This window comes from Leopardus geoffroyi, chromosome A2 (genome assembly GCF_018350155.1).
Source record: "Leopardus geoffroyi isolate Oge1 chromosome A2, O.geoffroyi_Oge1_pat1.0, whole genome shotgun sequence".
Lineage (NCBI taxonomy): Eukaryota > Metazoa > Chordata > Mammalia > Carnivora > Felidae > Leopardus > Leopardus geoffroyi.
In genome coordinates this window covers 31,696,024-31,716,083 of record NC_059331.1, presented here as the reverse complement: position 1 = coordinate 31,716,083, position 20,060 = coordinate 31,696,024, and the positions used below count along the sequence as shown (strand labels likewise).

At 48.2% G+C, this 20,060-nt stretch overlaps 1 protein-coding gene across 3 annotated transcripts in view; it reads left to right on the top strand.

Annotated features, from left to right (window-relative positions):
• PRICKLE2 (prickle planar cell polarity protein 2) overlaps positions 1–20,060 on the top strand; it is a 329,015-nt gene that overhangs the window by 264,411 nt on the left and 44,544 nt on the right. For all 3 annotated transcript variants that reach the window (XM_045493430.1, XM_045493429.1, XM_045493431.1), the window contains 4 exons: positions 4,759–4,872; positions 7,763–7,900; positions 11,963–12,166; positions 15,236–15,422. In XM_045493430.1, coding sequence (XP_045349386.1) covers positions 4,759–4,872; positions 7,763–7,900; positions 11,963–12,166; positions 15,236–15,422 — 643 coding nt within the window. The remainder of the gene's footprint in view (positions 1–4,758; positions 4,873–7,762; positions 7,901–11,962; positions 12,167–15,235; positions 15,423–20,060) is intronic.

Here is a 20,060-nt window from a genome sequence, read left to right as displayed (position 1 = left end):
GGTAAAGGACAGTTGAATCTGAGATCAACCAAGAATATCTCACTTCTTTGTTGGGTTCCCATTCTTAAAAAAAAACAAAACAAAACATGGATGCTTTTGATATGGAAAATGACCTGCCCCCAAATAGGAGTGCTTTGCCCTTAGAATTTCTCCTCCTTGCCAGAGCTGGTGGTATCCCCCTTCTTAAACATATATGTATGTGGGTATAGCAAGAGACGCCTGCAAAATTAGGTGATCCTGAACAAGTTCCTTCCCGTCTTCTGAGCCTCCTGGATGTCCTGGAGAGCAGAGGAATATTAACATTTACCTGGCAGCCTCATGGGGTTGGCTGTGGAGGGAGAACAGTTGTATGACTCTAAAACTCTCAAAATATTCTCCCAGGCCCACCAGCAGGGGCATCCCATAAGGAGGGGTTATATACAAATGGAAACCATCGGGCCCCACCCCAGTCCTGCCGAATTAGAAATGTGTGTTTTAATAAGCCTTCCAGGTGGTTCTGATGCCAGCTAAAATTTGAGAACCACTGCTCTAAATTAAGCACTTTGCACGCTTTGTCTTTCTTTAATTAGCACACTTTTCTTTCCAATGGGGAGTCATTTGACTCCCTGCCTTCCGTCTCTGCCCAGGCAGAAATGCTGTGAAATGTGCAGTTGCTTCTAACAAACCCAGTCTTTCAAACTGGGTGAGGCCTTGCTTTGTAGATTTTATTTGCACACTGACTAAAGCTCTTACAATCCATCTTGACAGACACTGAAATTATTGCTAAACCTCACTGCTGGGAGTGACACCTTAAACAAAGGCCTTCAGCAATTTCTTTGTCACGGGCCAGCTGATTGTGTTCAAAATGCTTTTATTTGGGGGAAGTGTACCTCATACACCTCAACCCAGGGCAGTAGCACAAGGCACCCCTACCTGAGCGATGAGTAAATGGAACAAAGTTTGTAGCACATTCCATAGTCCTGCTTTGGGAGAGTGATGCTCCAGATACACAGGAGGAAAACGTTATCACCATACCAGGTAATAGCTTGGAAGTGGTCATCCTTGGCAAAATTCTATTGGACTTGATTATTTACTCGTGAAAATTAACTAGGGAAACATGGTTGGATGAAAATGAGCAGTCTGCAGTATTTTCAGGGGTGGTACCAGATTTAATTTTTGTACTGCCAGAAAGTATACTAAATATTTCCCCCTTACCATTGGTTTGCTTAGTGTTTGTTTTGGGCTGCATGGTAGTTTTATTTTGGAGGATGCCAGGGGAAACTCCAATGCAGCAGTTCTGTGTTCAGCCAGAGACAGAGTGGGAATTGAAGAGAGGAGTTTCTCCATCATTCCCGTCCCTTTGCTCGAGGAAGAGCTTGCAAGGGTCAGCCCTTGAACACCAGGAGGGGACAACCAGCCAAGCAGCGGCAGGACCACTGGAAGGGGTTGAAGGACCAACTCATTCCCCTTCCTCAGAGCAAGCCAGAGTGCCTACCATGTGACACGGGGATGCTTTGGAAGGTTGTTAATTTACCAGTGAACTCATTAGCTGACTTGGTTTTAATAATGGTGCATTTCACGAGGTAAGTTTTTAAGTCGTCCACCAAATGGTTGACTGCCTTCTGAGAAACTATTGTTCGTGCATCCTGTATTCATGGAGTTACTGAATGCTGGTGGAAAGGACACATTTTCAGCAATGGTGATCAGTGGGCTTGAAACCTAAACGACAACACAAGATGCCCAGCCAGGGAAGATGGAGCTATGTTCTTAAGAGTAGTCACTGCCTCTGTTGACTTTGGAATTCTAAGTCTTTAGGATGGACGTCAGCACGTCAAGGTATTTATTTAGCTAACTGTCTCTGGAGTTCTCCAGTCATGGCCGCCTCTGCTTCTGCCCAGCCCTGTCGTGTTGGGACTCCTTTATCTCCAGTCTTAAAACAGGGTGGAACTTCTCCATTCCAGTCTGCAGGTGTAGACCTGGCACAAGATGGGGTAAGCAGGGTCCTTCTCTGGCGATTTCGAAATTGAGCAAAGTGAGTCATTCTAGGATGGAACTGAAGTGAAGTTGTGTAAATTCGGGTGCTATGGGAAACCTTAAACTTTGAGAAGCCAGCAGGCAGAAGGGAAGAAGCCTAGGGCAGAGATCAGAGGACACTGGGCATAGAGAGATGAGAATCCCTCACCAGACACCTTCCAGGTACAGGTTCCAGTTCCTCATGAGGCCCTCCTACACCACTGGGTTTCTCGAGACAACAGCACATCATTACAGTAATTTGCCCTTTTTTTTTTTTTTTCCCCTCTGAAATCAGACCAGCTTAAATATCATCTTTCTCCCTTGTAGCCTTCTTTCTTAGACTAAGATGGGTGGGGGCCTCGGGGTGTGGTCTCGCTCTGCAAGTTGACAGTGTTGCTGTATCTCTCAAAATGGAAAAGAGAGGCCAGGAAAATCCGATTGTTCCCTTTGGAGCACGCGGGCTGGATAATAGACTCACCACTGTGCATTCATGTTATTTATTGTTTTGAGGGCCAGGTTCCCAGCCTTCGCCTCATTTAATTGCCGGGGTCCTATGATGAGGATTCTTAGAGGCTATGGAGCTCACTCAGGAGCATGGAGATGAAAAGTGACAGAGCCATGCGTGGGGGTTCTGGTCTACCTGGCCAAGCCGCAGAAGAGCCAGAGAAGGTCCCAACTGGGGTCAGCCCTGGACAGTATCAGCAAAGGCTTGGCTCAAGGTGTCGCAGTCACAGGGGCTCTCAGGGATACCTGTGCTCTGGGCAGTGAAGAGGCGTATCTGAGAAAGGAGAGGCTCCATCAAGCTCAAATTGGACTGTTTTCAAGCATCTGCAGTGATTCCTTTCTTATTAGCATCTGTCCTAAGGTTCTGTCACTAGGGTAGGAGTTGTGAAAATGTCGGAGGGATACTAAGGCAAGGCTTTGCTCCAAGCAGTCTCTCGGCGTGGGAGGTAAGGCCCATTCCCCGAGACACAGTGCTCTGTTTTCTGCCTGCACTTACCTGCTGTAGTGTATGGTGCCCAGATTCCTCTGAGCGCAAAATGGCGTGCCAGTCTCTGATGGGCCCGTGGCCAGCTTCTAATCCCAAACTAACTCGTGATCTGGGCTTTCATTTCTTCTCCGAGAGAATGCTGATAACCTGTGGGCTGCTTTCAAAACCCAGAGCCCTTCCTTCTCATCCAGGACGTGGCTTCCCGCCAAGTCCCTCTGGCGAGGCATTGCAGGGCCCTGTCTTGAGAAACCACCTAGTCTGTGACGAGCAGTCTATATGGTTGACTTTGAGGTTTGCTGAAGGCTGTGGTAGCCACACATGATGGTGAATGGTTACAACCATTTTTTATGAAAATAAGGGTGGCTTTCGCATTTTGGTAAGACCTTGTCCCTGCAAAGCCTTATTTCCACCCACCCCCACCCCTCACGCCTTAACAGTTATGGTTTCGTTTCTGGAGGTCAAAGTAGACAGAGATTTTTAACTCTTTGCCCCAGCATTCCCAAAACAAATGTTCATGTCCAGGGCTCCCTGAACTCAACGTTTATTTATTTTTGGGACAGAGAGAGACAGAGCATGAACGGGGGAGGGGCAGAGAGAGAGGGAGACACAGAATCAGAAACAGGCTCCAGGCTCTGAGCCATCAGCCCAGAGCCCGACGCAGGGCTCGAACTCCCGGACCGCGAGATCGTGACCTGGCTAAAGTCGGACGCTTAACCGACTGCGCCACCCAGGCGCCCTAGGGCTCCCTGAACTCAAAGCAATTAGACCAAGTTTGTGAAGTGGAACAAATATGATAAATTCAGAGCCACAAGTCTTCTGTCTTCTCTGTCTTGTTGAATGAATACCTTGTTTTGCAAGAGCTGGTAGTGATGCTAAGAGATAGTTGAAAAGAATTTTCCATGATGTCATCTGAGCTTGTGAGTTTTTTTTTTGTTTTGTTTTTGGCTTCTCCTATATAATAACATACCTTCCGTTTTGGCCGATTTTTTCTTACCCTAGCTTTGCATACAGCTGGATGGTAGAATGTCTGTTTTGTTTTCCCCAGGCAAATCTAGATGCTTTCTCAAGTCTTTGTTAGAATTGAATGAGCCTCAAAAAGTACAAGAATATGTCCTAACAGTTTTAAAGAGGAGCATTCTAGGATGTGCAAAAATACTCATGTTAATGACAATTTTTAATTACATACTCAGTATCCCAGATTTAGTGACTCTGTTTTCCGACAGATGTGAGCTGCTACCTGCCCTTACAAAGAGCTCAAAACCTAGAGGGCTTTTAATGTAGGTGGAGGCTGAGGGACCCAGCAGCTCACCCAGTGCCAGAGTCTGGCTCTGGCTCCAGTGTGAGGCAGGCACTGACACATCCCTTTGGCTAGGGAGGCACGGAGCATGCCGGAGACTCACAGGGAAAATGGTAAAGTTGCTCTCTCTCTCTCTCTCTCTCTCTCTCTCTCTCTCGGGGGGGAGCCTGACGACAAAGCCCTACCAGCCTGTTTGCCGAATTCTCTTCTTCCAGAAAGCATGATGGCTTTGTTTTCCCCCCTGCAAGAGAGGGAAAACCCCAGGAGGGGTGATTTGCCCCACTGCCTCTTCAAGGATGAGTCCGTCTGCTTGCAGTGAGAAACGCATATGCCGTTGAGTCTCGGAAGGGTGGAGAGAAGGGGGAGCAGAAGAGTAGACGGTGTCCTGCTGCCGGAATGAGCCTCCCGAGGAGTGGGAATGGGCAGGTGGTTTGAGTAATGGGCATGTCAAGTGATCTCTGTGCTCTCCATCCCTCAGGTTCACCAGTACTATAGCTGTCTCCCAGAAGAGAAGGTTCCTTATGTCAACAGTCCTGGAGAGAAACTTCGGATCAAGCAGCTATTACACCAGCTGCCGCCACATGACAATGAGGTAAGGGGGCAGCGGGGCCTTAGGAAGACTGTGCGCGGGAGCTTCTGTGAACTGTCACCTTCTTCATCATCAGAATGCTGTGATCCGTGAGCTCTCCAAAGAAAAACTCCGGTGCATTCGTTTTAGGCTTCAGCTTCCTTAATTAGGGCCAAGAGAAACTGCCCGACACTTTCTGGAGAGAATTCTCGAAAGGCAGATCTCATTATGGACTGGATTTGCCTCTCTGCCTGGTGCTGCTAGCTAGTTTGGGGTAACCAGGGAGCCTTAAAAGTTAAAAGTTCAAGTCCAGGTTTTCAGTGAAGAAGAATGAGCTAGTTGCCAGAGTCCCTTAGCTGATTGCAGTTCCCTGGGCCAGTTCAAGCCCTGCAAAAACCCTGTGATTCTCTGGAATTTTCAGCATCGTTTCATGTTAAACGAGTGTGCAAGTTTTCCACATTATGCTGCCTTAGAAGTCACATGTCCAGGTCTGCAGCTCTCGAACGTCTGTGTTTTTGTCATTTAAAGGCCATCTTGCCGGGTCACCGTTTATACACGTGGAAGAATGGCTTGCAGGCTGTTGTTGTTTTTTTTTTTCTGGACCTAGACAGTAGGCACTGTAAGCAGGCATTTCTTATCTCCGAAGTCAGGTGGCCCATAAAGGGAAATACGTGAATGCGTCTTTAAAAGATCATCCTGCTTGAGGGGTTTAGGTTTATAAACTAGAAATTAATTTTTAAGTATCTGGTTTTTAAAAACAGTCCTCCTCTAGAATGGACTTGTCCACCTAACTCTGATTGCATGCGAAACAAAAACATAAATTTAAATTGAAAGGAGAAATAACCCCTTAAGAGAGCTGGGTGGACCCCAGGTTTCTACCGACGGCTCCCACCCACAAGCCGGATCTCCAGGGAAAGGAGTAGGTACTATTGTATCATTTATATTGCCATATTCAGATCAAATGGGATAATTCAGACGCCTGAAAAATAAATTTGAGTAAGTGAAGCAGAAGCTTAAAAAATTGAAGCACGTCCCTAGAAAGAGAGCCAGTTTCCTGCTGCTCCTTTGGACTTCATGAAACAAATACAAACAGTGTTTCCTCTTTTAAAGCTGAGAGCGAGTACTGTAACCCGATGCCCAGCTAACTAATTTGGAAGTGAAAATGCGGGTTTTTACAAGCAGGAGAGGGTGTGCCTTTCTTTAAAAGCACATCCATAAAATGTCAGCTGTGTCACCATATATTCTGGGCTGTTCGGGTCACGGCAGTGTCCTCAGGGACATCCACGTGAGGACTTTTTTTTTTTTTTTTAAACTCTTTTTTACTTGATAGAGCAAGGTTCTCTGTTCTCTGCTGTTAATGATTTATTCCATTTACAGTTAACTGTGGTTTCATGAAAAGAGACCATTCAAATTCCTTCTTCCTGTTGGTGAGATTTCCTTACTCATGAGCCCGTGGGCAGATTTCGCCCATTTGACATGGCCCTTTGGAGGACAAAGAGTGATTCTCAAATCAATGTTTGATCATTCTGTCATATGCCCCGATGAAACAGTTGAGATACATACAGAGGCACTGGTTTTCCAATTGGGATGCGACTGTCCTGGTTCAGAAGTTTCCCTCTAACCCTTGTATCACATACCATCTGAGCATCTCACCTACCTTTCTTGATGTTCACATTTCTCAAAAGTCAGACAGGGAGGCGGGATTAGATCCATGTTGCCCAAAGTGTGGCAGACACACAACTTTAGGTGACACACAGACATGGCAGTGAACGAAAAGTGAACCATGTAAGGAGAGAATCCCTCCCACTTAAAGTGGGCTCCACTCCTCATGATCGAGCGGTTGAATAAGCACTGGGGAATTTCATTCTGGACTATCCGTTTCCTCACACCTCTGCAACTCGTGCCAGTCCTTACTTGTGAGTAACCAAGTAACCTCTGCTTTAGGGTCTCCCACAAGCAGAAGTGGCTAGAATCCAGCAACACGGTTTCATTCTTACACTGTTTAGTTTTATGGTTACCATCTGATTTTGGTAGGTGATAGGGACTTGCGATTTATAGTCGTAATATACTGTAATTTTTTAAATGTATTCAAGTTTTTAAAAAGTGAGTCCGTTTTAAAGCCGGCATTAAGTAAATAATAGTTTAGGACTATGGCAGAATTCCCATTGTGTGAGTTCATAAGGGGAGAGCCTGGGGAGTGCTGGATTTGAGTGTCTCCAAGTGTCCCTTGCTTACTTCTCCGAGTTTTTGTATTTAATGAGAAGGAAAATATCTTATGCAAGTTGATGTGTTAGCCATAGCCCAGTGGGCAGCCCTTTTCCCTCCTGTACACGGATAAACATGCAGGGACTTCCATGAAGCAGCAACCATAGCTCTGGTCCAACTCCTTAGCCTCAAGGCTTTGGTTGTCCGTTTTGGCAAAATAAGATGGGAGAACAGAAGTTGAGAGCTGCTCTGGCTTGCTAGCATGGAGCCGTCCATTGGTGTCAAGGATCACTCACGTGGGCACGTGGAGGTGAACATATCTGGACCCTGCCATCCATTTGAAGAGCCACCTCATTTTTAAAGAAGGAAAACGTCCCCGATTTTGACCAGCATCAGAGCTATCCCGCGTGATGTGAACCTTAGTGTGGCTTAGAGCAGGGCGGTAGGGATGAGGAACAGTTCCAGAACCTTTAGCCTGCTTATGACGTGGGCTCCGGAGTTTGGCGCCTCTCGTAAGCTGTGTTGGCTGTCCGCCATCTTAGGTAGAGACTCCATTTAAACAGCCCCGAGCCTGCTGGTGGGACCGTGCAGACCAGAGCAGTACAACGGAATGGGAGCGTGTTTACCGAAGAAAACTCCGGGGCATGGGCTTCAGAAATCCCATGGAGCAAGGGCGACATCCACTCTGCCGCTCTCTGTGTCTGTTCAGGTTCGATATTGCAACTCCCTGGATGAGGAAGAGAAGAGGGAGCTAAAGCTCTTCAGCAACCAGAGGAAACGGGAAAACTTGGGCCGAGGGAATGTCAGACCCTTCCCAGTCACGATGACAGGAGCTATTTGTGAGCAGGTGAGCCTGGATTCCAGGGAGGGAGGAGGGATTGCTCTGACCTCCTTGTACGTGTTTGTTTGTTCAACAGTTCTTTTATTGAGTGCCTACTGTGCGTCATGCGCAGGTCTAGCTCTCAGGGATACAGCAGCAAACAAAAGACTTCAGAGCTTGATATTGCCCTTGTGTGGGGTTCGGTTCTAGGGGCAGAAGTCAAACAATAAAATAAAGAAGAAAAAACACAGCGGGAAAGGAGGCTCCAAACGCTGCGAGTCTGAGGAGGTTGCGATTTTCAGAAAAGTGGCTGCTTAAGGCGCCTCTTAGAAGGCGGCTTCTGAGCAGAGGTTCCCAGGAACTGCGGGAGGGGGTATTGCAGATCTCAGTGGGTGGAGGGAACAGGCATCTCACAGGCTTTGAGGCATTTCTTTTTTTTCTTTTTTTTTTTAATTTTTTTTTTAACGTTTATTTATTTTTGAGACAGAGAGACAGAGCATGAACAGGGGAGGGGCAGAGAGAGAGGGAGACACAGAATTAGAAGCAGGCTCCAGGCCCTGAGCCATCAGCCCAGAGCCCGACGCGGGGCTCGAACTCACGGACCGCGAGATCGTGACCTGAGCTGAAGTCGGACGTTTAACCGACTGAGCTATCCAGGCGCCCCTCTTTTTTTTTTTTTTTTTTTTTAATGTTTATGTACTTTGAGAGAGAGAGACAGCACGAGTGGGGGAGGGGCAGAGAGAATGAGGGAGACCGAGAATCCCAAGCAGGCTTCATGCCATCAGCACAGAGCCCAACACAGGGCTTAAGCTCACGAACCTGCGAGATCGTGACCTCAGCCGAAACCAAGAGTCGCCAAACGCTCAAACAACTGAGCCACCCAGGTGCCCCTTGGCAGGAGCATTTCTGTTGTGCTCAAGGACCAGCAGAGTTGGCCATTGTGGCATGGCAGAGGGAGCAAAGGGAGAGAAGTAGCAGGTGAAGTGAGTTCATGGAGGGCCAGTGGTATAAGCCATTGGGAGGAGATGGGGAGTCATTTGAAGGATTTAAGCAAAGGAAAAACATGATGGATTTCTATTTTATTTTTTTAATTTATCTTTAACGTTTATTTTATTGTTGAGGGAGAGAGAGCGTGAGCAGGGGAGAGCAGAGAGAAAGGGAGACACAGAATCTGAAGCAGGCTCCAGGCTCTGAGCTGTCAGCCCAGAGCCCGACACAGGGCTCGAACTCATGAACTGTGAGATCATGACCTGAGCTGAAGTCGGACGCTTAACCGACTGAGCTACCCAGACACCCCATGGATTTCTATTTTAAAATGAGCCCTTTAGAAAAAGGAATTTGGACCATGGGTTCATCCCAGGACCGTTTAAAGGGGGTGGTGAATGGTCATCTCCTTGGGTTTGAGGGTTCTTCAGCAACATGCATGCAGTCCCCCTGAATGCTCTCTGGGACCTCACTGAGGTGAAGAGTCTGGGTTCGTGTGTTCTCTTCATCTCCTGTAGCGTGCTCAGGGCATGGTGGTGGAGGGTTTTAAAGAAAGAAAGGTGGACGTGCAGCCCGCCTGTGTTCTCCCTGCCCCTCCTCTTGGCCATAGAGCCTTCTGGTGCTGATCATCACTTTCGGCACTGCTCTTTGGCTCTGGTGCTCTTTGTAAAGCCTCCTCTACCTCCTCAAGCTCTTAAGGAAACCTTCCAGGTGCTGAAGATACGTGAGCTGGATCAGTGAAGAGAAAGCAAGACACTGCCTGAGGGGAGTGGGTGCGTTTGACTGCCCTTTTTCGATTTTGGAGGGGTGGTGTGAGAAGGTTCACGTGGGTGAAATACAGGAGCTCCTTAATAGGGGAGCCACAGGACCAGAGACTTGGCAATGGAGTCTTTCCCCTTGATATGGGGGTGGTCACTGGTTAAGATGTGAGATTCAGGGGCACCTGAGTGGCTGAGTCAGTTAAGAGTCCAACTTTGGCTTAGGGCATGTGCCCATGGTTTGTGAGTTCAAGCCCTGCTTTGGGCTCTGTCTGCTGTCAGCACAGAGTCTGTTTTAGATCCTCTCTCCCCCTTTCTCTCTGCCCGTCCCCACCTCACTCTCTCTCTCTCTCAAAATAAATAAATGAAACTTAAAAAAAAAAAAAATAAGATGTGCGATTCAGTGTCCTCAGATCCAGAATTTTGCTGCTCTGAGATCAGCCTGCTGGAACCAGCCCAGCTGGGCTCTTCTAAGGAGAAAGGAAGGTTGGGCATTTCATGGGCGGGTGTCGAAAGTAGTATAAGATAGTGACAAAGGCATGGAGGCAGAAGGACAAGATTGACTCATGTTCCTGCCAGATGACCCTGACCATGTTGTTTTTCCTCCATTTGTCATCTGCAAACTGTACATGACAAATGCCCACGTGGTGGAATTAAGGTGATGATTATGTGAGATTCCGTATTGTTAAAGCAATTAAACAAAGCCATTACACTGAGGTGTCTCTAAGACCTTTGTAGCCTACCTAAGCAAACCAAAGCCTAAGCCAAAGACATTGCCTTAGTATTGAGAAGATGACCCTTAAAATCAACCCATCATCAATAGGTAACTAGGCTTTCTCAAATAAAGCAACCACTTAAGCTACAGCCAATCAAATAATTTCCTTGCTTTGCATCCCTGTCTTCTCTGGAGAACCTCCCTCCTAGTCCCAGGTAGGCGGAGCCCTCTTAGCCACTTTAAGTTTGATTAAGGCACCCAATTTAAATCATATGTGCTCACATACACTCTTAAAAATTTTAATGTGCTTCCATTTATCTTTTATCACTATGCTTATCCCAGGTCTACCAATGTTAGGAAAGCACGGACAGTACCTTTTGTAACAAAACATCTTCCTTTGGTCTCGTCACTTCCACCAATGAGCTCCCAGAAACTGTTCCACGAGACCTTTACTTCATTTTCTGTGAAACGTTTCAACCTATATGATGGCCAGGGCCACGGTGTGGGAAAGGTTTAGAGGCAGCTTTTCTATTCTTTAGACATGGTGACTGGAGCTCAGCCACTCATGTGGGGCCATCCAACTAGACCCTCAGGTGTGAACCTCATGGCCATTGCCGTCATCAGCAGAGAACCTCTCCCTGGACCTACCTCCTCACGCTTGACTCCCGCTTCAAAGCCCTGACCTCAGCCATCACGTGTGGGTTGTCAGGGTTGTTGCCTCGTTCCTTTCCGCGTGAGGGAAGGAAGTTTGGAACATGAGTAAGAAGATAGGGGAAGGGGAGAGAAGAAGCCCTTTCCATAGTCTGGCCTTAGAAGTGGTGCCTTGTCCGGGCGCCTGGGTGGCTCAGTCGGTTAAGCGTCCAACTTCAGCTCAAGTCATGATCTCACAGTCTTTGAGTACGAGGCCCGCGTCAGGCTCTGTGTGGATAGCTCAGAGCCTGGAGCCCGCTTCAGATTCTGTGTCTCCCTCTTTCTCTTCCCCTCCCCTGCTCATGCTCTGTCTCTCTCTGTCTCAAAAATAAATAAAAACTTTAAAAAAAAATTTTTTTTTAAATAATAAAAAAAAAAAGTGGTGCCTTGTCAGTCAAGACTAAGTCAAAAAGAAGTTAGAGAAGACAGGCTAAAAGCCTGCCTCAAAGGCCTTTGGAGAAATAGTTAAAGGGGGGCATGCTTTTATGAACCCACCCCCTCTCCCATGTTACAGCCCCCCTCTTCAGCCCCCCACCCCCTGCCACCTGTTCCTGCTGGTGTTAAACTCCCCTGTGCCTCCACGTAGAGTTTGGAGCATCTCAAAGATAAGGACACCTTCACCACATGTCACTTGGCCTCCTGCTTGTAGAGCTCCTGTGTGGTCGTTATCCTAAAAGAGTTTGTCCTCCTTTCCCACCTTGTGACTCCTTATTTTCTCAGTCACTTCATCTTCGCCTTCCTTGCAGGGAAGGAGAGCATGGAGTGGAGGGGAGGGAGAGCAAAGACCGCCCTGCCACATATGTGACACAAGGAGCACAGTCACCGTGTTGAAAATCAGTGCACGGTGACCCGCTCTAGGTGGTGGTGGTGGTCTCTTACCGTTATGTGCAGCCCTGAGAGACGGGGCTGGTGTTTGTGCTGACGTGTCTCATTGCCTCACAGTGCGGAGGCCAGATTAACGGCGGGGACATCGCCGTGTTTGCATCGCGCGCCGGCCACGGGGTTTGCTGGCACCCCCCGTGCTTCATATGCACCGTCTGCAACGAGCTGCTGGTGGATTTGATCTACTTTTACCAAGATGGGAAGATCTACTGTGGCAGGCACCACGCCGAGTGCCTGAAGCCGCGCTGCGCAGCCTGCGATGAGGTCAGAGCACGCCGCATGGGGGCTCAAGCCCTGCCCGTGGCCCCTCAGTTGTGCCTTAGGCAACATCCCACCCCCAACGCCCCGCCCCGCACAGAAGAAAACCCTAGACCCCTCCACCTTCTTCTATTAACCTTGCAAGAAGCAAGCCCCACCCCCATCCCTGGTTGCTAGCATGCCTGAAAGTGGCCATCCCCTGGGCATCCAGGTAGGAAAGCAGCTTCTGTAGCTGAGGGGAGTCATTGCTACTGGGTCAGTTCTGAACTGTTAAAGAAAGGCATTGTGCAGCGTTAGATTTCAGTAATGGTGTGGCCCTGAAGTTCCGATTCCTAAAGCTTCAGTGGGACAAACTGGTTTGAGAAGGGAGACATTTGGTGGCACTATTTCGCTTTCCCATGATTGAGCAGAGCTCCAATGAGGATTCAGGAGGCCGAGGCATATTTCCTGTGGAGAGCTCTGCCCCACGCTCTGGGAGGTACTTGAATGTGCTACCCCAGGTCACAAAGCACCCTGGAGTACAAAGCCCGTGCCTGGTGTTTTCTCCCACCGGGAACACATGGCAGTATGATCTGTAAGCTGCAAGAATAGGAGATGTGCTTTGGCTTCAGAAGTTTGGAGCTTCTATTGCCTGTATTCCTGTAAAAAGTTTTTCCTTCTCTTTCTTTCTTTTTTTTTAAGTTTGGAGGAGAAAGGAGAATGTTCTAAACCTGACCGCTTTTATGGAATAATTTGGGGAAAGTTTTGGGATAATTTGGGGAGTTTCCTCCTACACAGAACGGATTTTTGGTTCTGACCTTGCAGACAGCAATGTGGGCCTCTGTAAGCAGCCCTGCCCTTGTTCAGCCCTAGTCCACTACTACTTGCCTAGGGGAGGTTCCCTTCTCCAGGAGGAAGTTGACCAGCCTTAACTAATTTGGATTCTAATGCTAATAATGGTGATGATCTAAAGAGGCCCTCTAGAGAGGTATTTGGGAAACCCAGTTCAGTTCTACCTCTGTAATTCCAGGCCGCCGCTTTGCCTCAGTTTCTTCTCCTTCTGGAGATTTGTGCTCCTAACACTTGCTGTTATCTAATGGCCAAGGAATAGGATGATTTAAGTGTTTCGCAATTTTTGTTTATTGAGATGTCATTCACACATCATAGGGTTCATTCACCCTTTATAGGTGTCCAATTTGGTGGGTGTTAGTATATTCACAGAGTTGTACACCTGTCACTGCTGTCTAATCCTAGGTCATTTTCATCACCCAAAAAGAAACTTTGTATCTATTAGCGGTCACGCCCGCCCTTCCCCCAGCCCTGGCATCCGCTGGTCTATTCTCTGTCTCTGTGCATTTATATATTCTGGACATTCCACATAAGTGGATCTTTTGTGTCTGGCTTCTTTCGTTTAGAGCCATGTTTTCAGGGTTAATCCACGTTGTAGCGTGTAATGGTGCTTTATTCCTTCCCAGGGCTGAATAATACTCAGTCATGTGTATACGTCCCATTTTGTTGAGCCCTTTGTCCATTGATGGACATTTAAGTTCTTTCCACTTTTTGACTACTATGATCAGTAGTGTATGAACATGCATATGCAGGTGTTTGTGTGCACGTATCTTTTCAGTTTTCTTGAACATATACCCAGGAGCGGAATTGCTGGGTCATACCGTAATTCTGTGTTTAACTTTTTGAGGCTGTCGACACTCCCGTCCAGAGAAGCTATGCTGTTTTACATTCCCACCGTCAGTGAATGGTGTTGCACTTTCCCTACATCTTCCTCAACACGTACTTTTTCATTGTTTTCATTTTAGTGTGTAGGAAGTAATACCACGTTGTGATTTGGATATGTATATCCCTAACAGGTGATAACGTTGAGCATCTTTTCATATGTTTATCCGTTGTTTTTGTATCTTCTTTTTTTGAAATGTCTATTCAAATCCTCTGCCTGTTTTTTAATTGGGTGGCTTTTCTTTTTATTGTGGAGCTGTTTATATATTCTGGATACTAGTTCCTTACTAGATATATGATTTGCAACTATTGTCTCCCATTCTCTGGTTATATTTCACTTTTTTGAGGATGTCCTTTGAAGCACAGAAGTTGTTAATTCTGATGAAGTCCAATATATCTGTTTTTTTCTTTTGTTGCTTACACTCTCAGTGTCACAGCTAAGAAACCTGGGTCCAAGGTCATGAATATTTACACTTGTGTTTTCTTTTAAGCCCTTTATCGTATTTGGCTCATTAAGTCTCTGATCCCTTTTGAATTAATTTTTGTATACAGCTCAGATTCATTCTTTTGCATGTGGCTATCCAACTGGCCCAGCCACATTTGAAAAGACCATTCTTTCCCCGTTGAATGTCCTTGGCGTCTTTGTTGATAATCACTTGGCCATAAATGTTTGGCTTTATTTCTGGACTTTTATTTCTCTTCTATTGATCTGTATGTCTATTTTTATACCAGCACCACACTGTCTTGATTACTGTGGTTTGTAGTAAGCTTTGAAATCTGTGCTTTGAAATTTCAAAAATTCCATATTGGAGGTCAAAACACAAGTGCTTCTGAGGACAAGGCAGGTGTTGTCCGTGAAGGTGACACATTTTAAGACAACAGTGAGTGGTGAAAAATAGGACGGAGCTGGAGAACTCACCACTCACCTGGAAATAGCAATCCCTCTTCTTAAATGCTGTGTTTTCAACAGAGAAACCAGGATTTCAGGCATTAATGTGACATTTCCTGTTTTTAAAAAAGATTGTGTATCCGCCAAATAAAACATATATGTTATCTGGAGTGCCCATGAGCTATCAGTTTCTGGTCTTGCTTCATATTCTTCAGGGTAGAACATGATTTCTCGTATTAAATGTGGTTAAGTTCATACCTGGCCAGACCAGAAACTGTGTTTCATGGTGCTGTAGGCTCATCCCAACTGATAAAGATCTAGAATATGCATATACGTCCAGGTTTTTTATTGAGCGATTTGTGAGAAGGACCTGCTTTCCCATGCTTCTCATTTGGGGCCCCCACAGCTGTTGTCCTTTAAAGTGCCTTCTCGTAGCTGGGTCTTAACCACTGATCATTTGGCTTCCCCATCTCTAGATCATCTTTGCAGACGAATGCACAGAAGCCGAGGGGCGGCACTGGCACATGAAACACTTTTGCTGCTTCGAGTGCGAGACAGTGCTCGGCGGCCAGCGCTACATCATGAAGGAGGGAAGGCCCTACTGTTGCCACTGCTTCGAGTCCCTGTACGCGGAATATTGCGACACCTGTGCTCAACACATAGGTGAGGCGGCCCCGGGTGCTCAGCTTGGTCCTCCTGCCCCTGGATCTCCTCGGTGTCTGGTGTAGTTACAGTCCCTGTGGCCCACTCACCCTGACTTCACTGAAAAGGGGAATCTCTTGGCTCCGTTACTAGAGAGGCCAAAGAGCGCGCTCACTTCAGATAGGGGTGGCTCAGGGCTCAAACAAAGTCTGGGGTTTTGGGTCCTTTGTGTCTCAGCTCAGCTCGCCTTCTCTTGGCGGCGGTGAAAAAGCAAGCCGTCTTCGCATGCTGGCCAAGAGGACTCCCCACTTCTACATGGTCTCGGCACTTGCATTCTCGAGAGGAGTGGGGCCGTGTATGTTTTCGCATCTGAATCAGTTCCTCCAGATAGGAACCTTATCATCCCCGGTTGGGTCATGTGTTCCACCCTGGAAACAAGAGCATAGGTGTTTCAGTTGGTCTGCCTGAGTCATAGGCCCAGCCCCGAGATGGGGTTATGTGAGGTACAGCCCCACTACCGAGGGGAGGGGGAGTGGTCCCGGAAGGAAAACAAGAGGGAAAAGATAAAACAGATGTCTTCCACAGCCTCCTTGGAAAAACTTGAGGATCCATGGAGGGAGGACCCAAAATAGTCCTCTTGTAGAAAGGGACAGTCAAGAAAACCAAATGGTTTCTGGCAAGCACGTCTTTTAAAAAAAAAAAAAAAAAAAAAAAAAAATCAGCAAGAGCTGACCCAGCCAAATACAAAGAAAGCAAGAGAACCTGAAAGCGCTGATAAGCTCTAAACTCTCCCAACTAAGCGGCAGATCTGAGATGGTGGAAATCATTTTCTCTTCGCAAATAACCAGTTTGTTCAACTCTTGAGCACTCTTCCAGATCACGCTGCATCTGTGGCTGGTTCGTTCAACTTGCCTGTTCTGGCACCTTGAGAATGAGCCACCCTTTAAAAAGAAAAATGAAAGAGTTGGCAGCGGGCGAGTGTCTGTAAGACTAGCAGCCTGCTCTTCCTGTGGCTTGTGCAGTTCCCAGAAATCTGCTCAGAACCTGCCAGCTCCTTACCTATAGTGAGCAGACGTGGAGATCATCGGTCTGGGCGCCCCTTTTGCCCCACTTAGAAGATTAGATCAGAAACGGAAAGAGTTTGATTTTATCTCCGTGCTTCATCTCAAGTGGCATTTTTAAATGAAAAATTAGCTACTAGTTGGGAGAGCTCTGTGAGCTGATAAAAATCACAGCGTTGTGGACAAGGCACCTACTGTGTGCTCAGCGGTCCTTTGTTGTTGGGCAAGCCGTCCCACGGACTCAGGCCTGCCTCCATGAGGCCTTTCTGAGCTGGAGTCCCCAACGGGCTCAGGGTTCAACCTTGCTATGCAGCCATATCATCCGGCACTCTTCCCTTCCCGGGGCCTGGCGACGTGCAAACCCACCTTCCCCCAACCCCTCAAAGCCTCACCGCCTCAAGGCCTGGTGCTTCAACCAAGAACCCGGTAACCGTCACTTCTCGCGAGATCAAAACAGGGAAACGGACTTGCCTTTATGCTGAGAGTTAGGAAATGGGGAGTTTGATTTGGACAGGTGGCTGGCCATGTGAGGACGGACAGGGTGGGGTGCGTCAGAGGAAAATGGTGCAGCTTTTGAACCCAGCATTTGTCACTGTGGATTCTGGGTCTGCCAGTCGGCACTTGCTCAGAGGAGAGGTGCTGAGTGTACAGATAAACAGCTTACCTGCAGCCATGATACCCACCCCCCTCCTCACTAGTGTTGCTGTGTCTTCTGTCCCTTTCCTTTGAAGTTCAAAAGCTTCTCCAGAAACTGCCCCTTAGGATTTTTGCTCAGCAACTTGGAAGAGAGAAAATCTGTCTGTACCCCCCGCAGAAGGGTCCTCTGTCCTCTTCTCTTTCTCTCTCCTAGCTATCTGAGACGTTGACTGGCATTCCCTTCTCCTTCCCTCTTAAATCCGTAAAAAGGCATCAGTGTTCTACCAGAAAAGGGGACCTCTGAGGCTCATAGTATTCTCACTGCTGCAGTTAAAATGCTGTCCCTGATTTTTTTTTTTTTTTTTGAAATCTACTTTTCTGTGAAACCTAATTTTCCTGCAACAGCAGAGGGGTGTGCTCTGTATATCATGCAGACCACCGTCTCCTGGTGCTTTGCTCTGACCATATTACACAAATATTCCATATTTATACAGCCGCTCCGAGTGGACCCTGCATCAGGCAGCCGTTGCTAGGGCAACAGTACTTTTGCCTGCGCACGGCAGAGTAAACAGTCCTACAAACAGACCGAGGCTGTAGCAGGCAGTAGACACACACACCCTCCGAGAAGGGCTTATGGGGGCTTAGAGGGGGGAATTAAAGAGGAGCGCTTAGATGTGGAAGAACAGAGCCCTCTTCCAGATGTTTAGAGTTCAGGACCAGTTCAGAGGACCCTCTGACATCAGGGATGTTTATCAGGGACCACGTTGTGCTGCCTGCTGGGCCGCTTTGTAACCCGCCTCCCCTCTGCTCCCCCCACCCCAGCCCAGCCTTTCTGCAAGGCCCCGTCCCCAGAAGGGGCCCCTGCTGTCCACATCTGAGCACGCTTGCTTGCAGAAGCACGGAGAGGCAGCTGGTGGAGGACAGATCCGGGAACTGGGCTTCCTGTGTGCCTGCGACAGGGAGTGGGCAAGGCTGTGGCCTCTTGGGATGCAGGGCAGCCGGGATGCCAGCACAGCCTCCGGAGGAGAGGGCAAGGCAGATTGAGCCAGCCGTGGCGTTCTTTCGTGGACTGCGTCTGGGCAGCGGCCCCCAGAGCGGGGAGGGCGAAGGGCAGTAAGACCACATAAAAAGAGGAGAAGAGCGAGAGGAGCTAGCAGATGCGGGTGTGAGTGCTCTCTGCATATTAACTCATAGCAGCCGGGCGAGGTCAGAGGTTTTAACTGCAGCGGGGACTGAGGCCACTCGCTCAGGGTCACACAGCTCAGAGCCAGCCGGGAACTCAGCAGATGGGCTTCGGCATCTTTCCAGCCAGCTGGAATGGGGTGCGAACCTTCCTTCCTCTGACTCCTGAAGCCTCCCTCTGAACTGCTCCAGAGTTCTGCCTCCCTGTACTGCCCGCCCTGCTTCCTCCCAGGAGCCTGGGGAGAAAATGTGGCTGAGCCCAGCAGCTCTGGGTCCTGTCTCTAGCCCCGCCCACCACTTCTCCTGCCTGGGAAGGCCAGGTTGATTCCCACAGTGGCCCTTTGGCCTTAGAGCCGACTTTGTGGCTGCTCCTGTCCCTCTAAAACTCCCTTCTTAGTCTCTAGGGCCAGACTCCCAAATAAACAGAGACCCCTTAGTTTGGGGTGGAGCTCATAGGAGAGGAATTGCCTTGTACCTCTCTCTCTCTCTCCCTGGGCTCCAGGGATATAAAGGTAGGTGGGAGAGAGCATGGGAGGCTGGGACAGCTGCTTTGCCTTTTGCCCTTTGTTCTTGCCTTTCTCTTCTTCTGGGTAGAGTTTGTTCTCTGGTTTCTTGTTTACCACCTCTCTAGACAAGTCTCCCAAAGTTATTCCTGGGAAGTCCAGGTTCAGGACTATCAGCCGAATTAGTACTACTATGTTTCTGGGAAGATTTTTATCATCAGAAAGCAGGAGGCTTGCAAAGGCCCCCTTCCATCCCACGGTAACTGCATACTCCACAGGCTCACCCCACAGGAGGGGGGACCCCAACGTGTCCAGACTTCCATTCTGCCAGCTCAGCAGCTGCTGTCAAAAGAGAGCCTCCATACATCACTGTCTTAGCAACAGTCCCAGGTGACTCTTGCATTGCACTGGTGCAAGTCATGTGCCCACCTCTGCCGCAGTCTCTGGGGTAGGAGATACAGTTCTTTACAGGCCATTGCTAGGTCCAGGAGTGGCTTTAGACCTGCCCAAAGCTCATGGCGCAAGGGTGGTGAGAAGATGGTGTCCCACAGGGGGATGAAGCCCTAGAACCAGCAAGGGGCAGAAGAGATGCTGAGAAGGAAGACCTCTTGGGGCTCTGGGAGGTTCCTGTAGGGCAGGTGTAACAGGATTATGCAAACCAGGGACGGCCCTGGCATGGGGAGGAAATGTGTTTCTTCCTTCCCTGATGACATTAAGGAAAGGGTGTGCATGCTTATGGAGGATATCTTTGACGAACCACACCCAAGCGTTTCCTTGCCGAGTGTGGAAATCTACTTTTTTCTTTTCCACTGAACTGTTACAGCGATCTCTTCATCTGAATGGCCTATGCCGGTATGGGATTCAGTTCATCCATTCAATGTATAAAGAGCCCTTCTGGTACATCAGGCTGTGTTCCTGGACATGCCACAGAAAATTAATGAGCCTCTTCTCCTAGAACTTCGTTTGGGAGGGGTGGGGAGAGAATTAACAAACAGATGTACATGTGGAGTGCTTCAGTGTCTAGCACAGTTCATGCTGTGAAGAAAAATCCAGCAGGTCCGGGTAAAGAACGGTGGAGAGGATGCCCTCAGGTGTACAGGAGGACGTCTCCAAGGAGTTGGCGTTTGAGCAGACCCCCAAGTAGAGTGAAAGAGAAAGTATCAATGTCATGGTTAGGAGCAAGGCTTGTGGATACAGATCTCACCTGTGATTCCTAGTTGTATTAAGTTAGGCAAGTTATTTCCCTTCCCATATCTCTGCGTCCTCGTCTGAAAAAT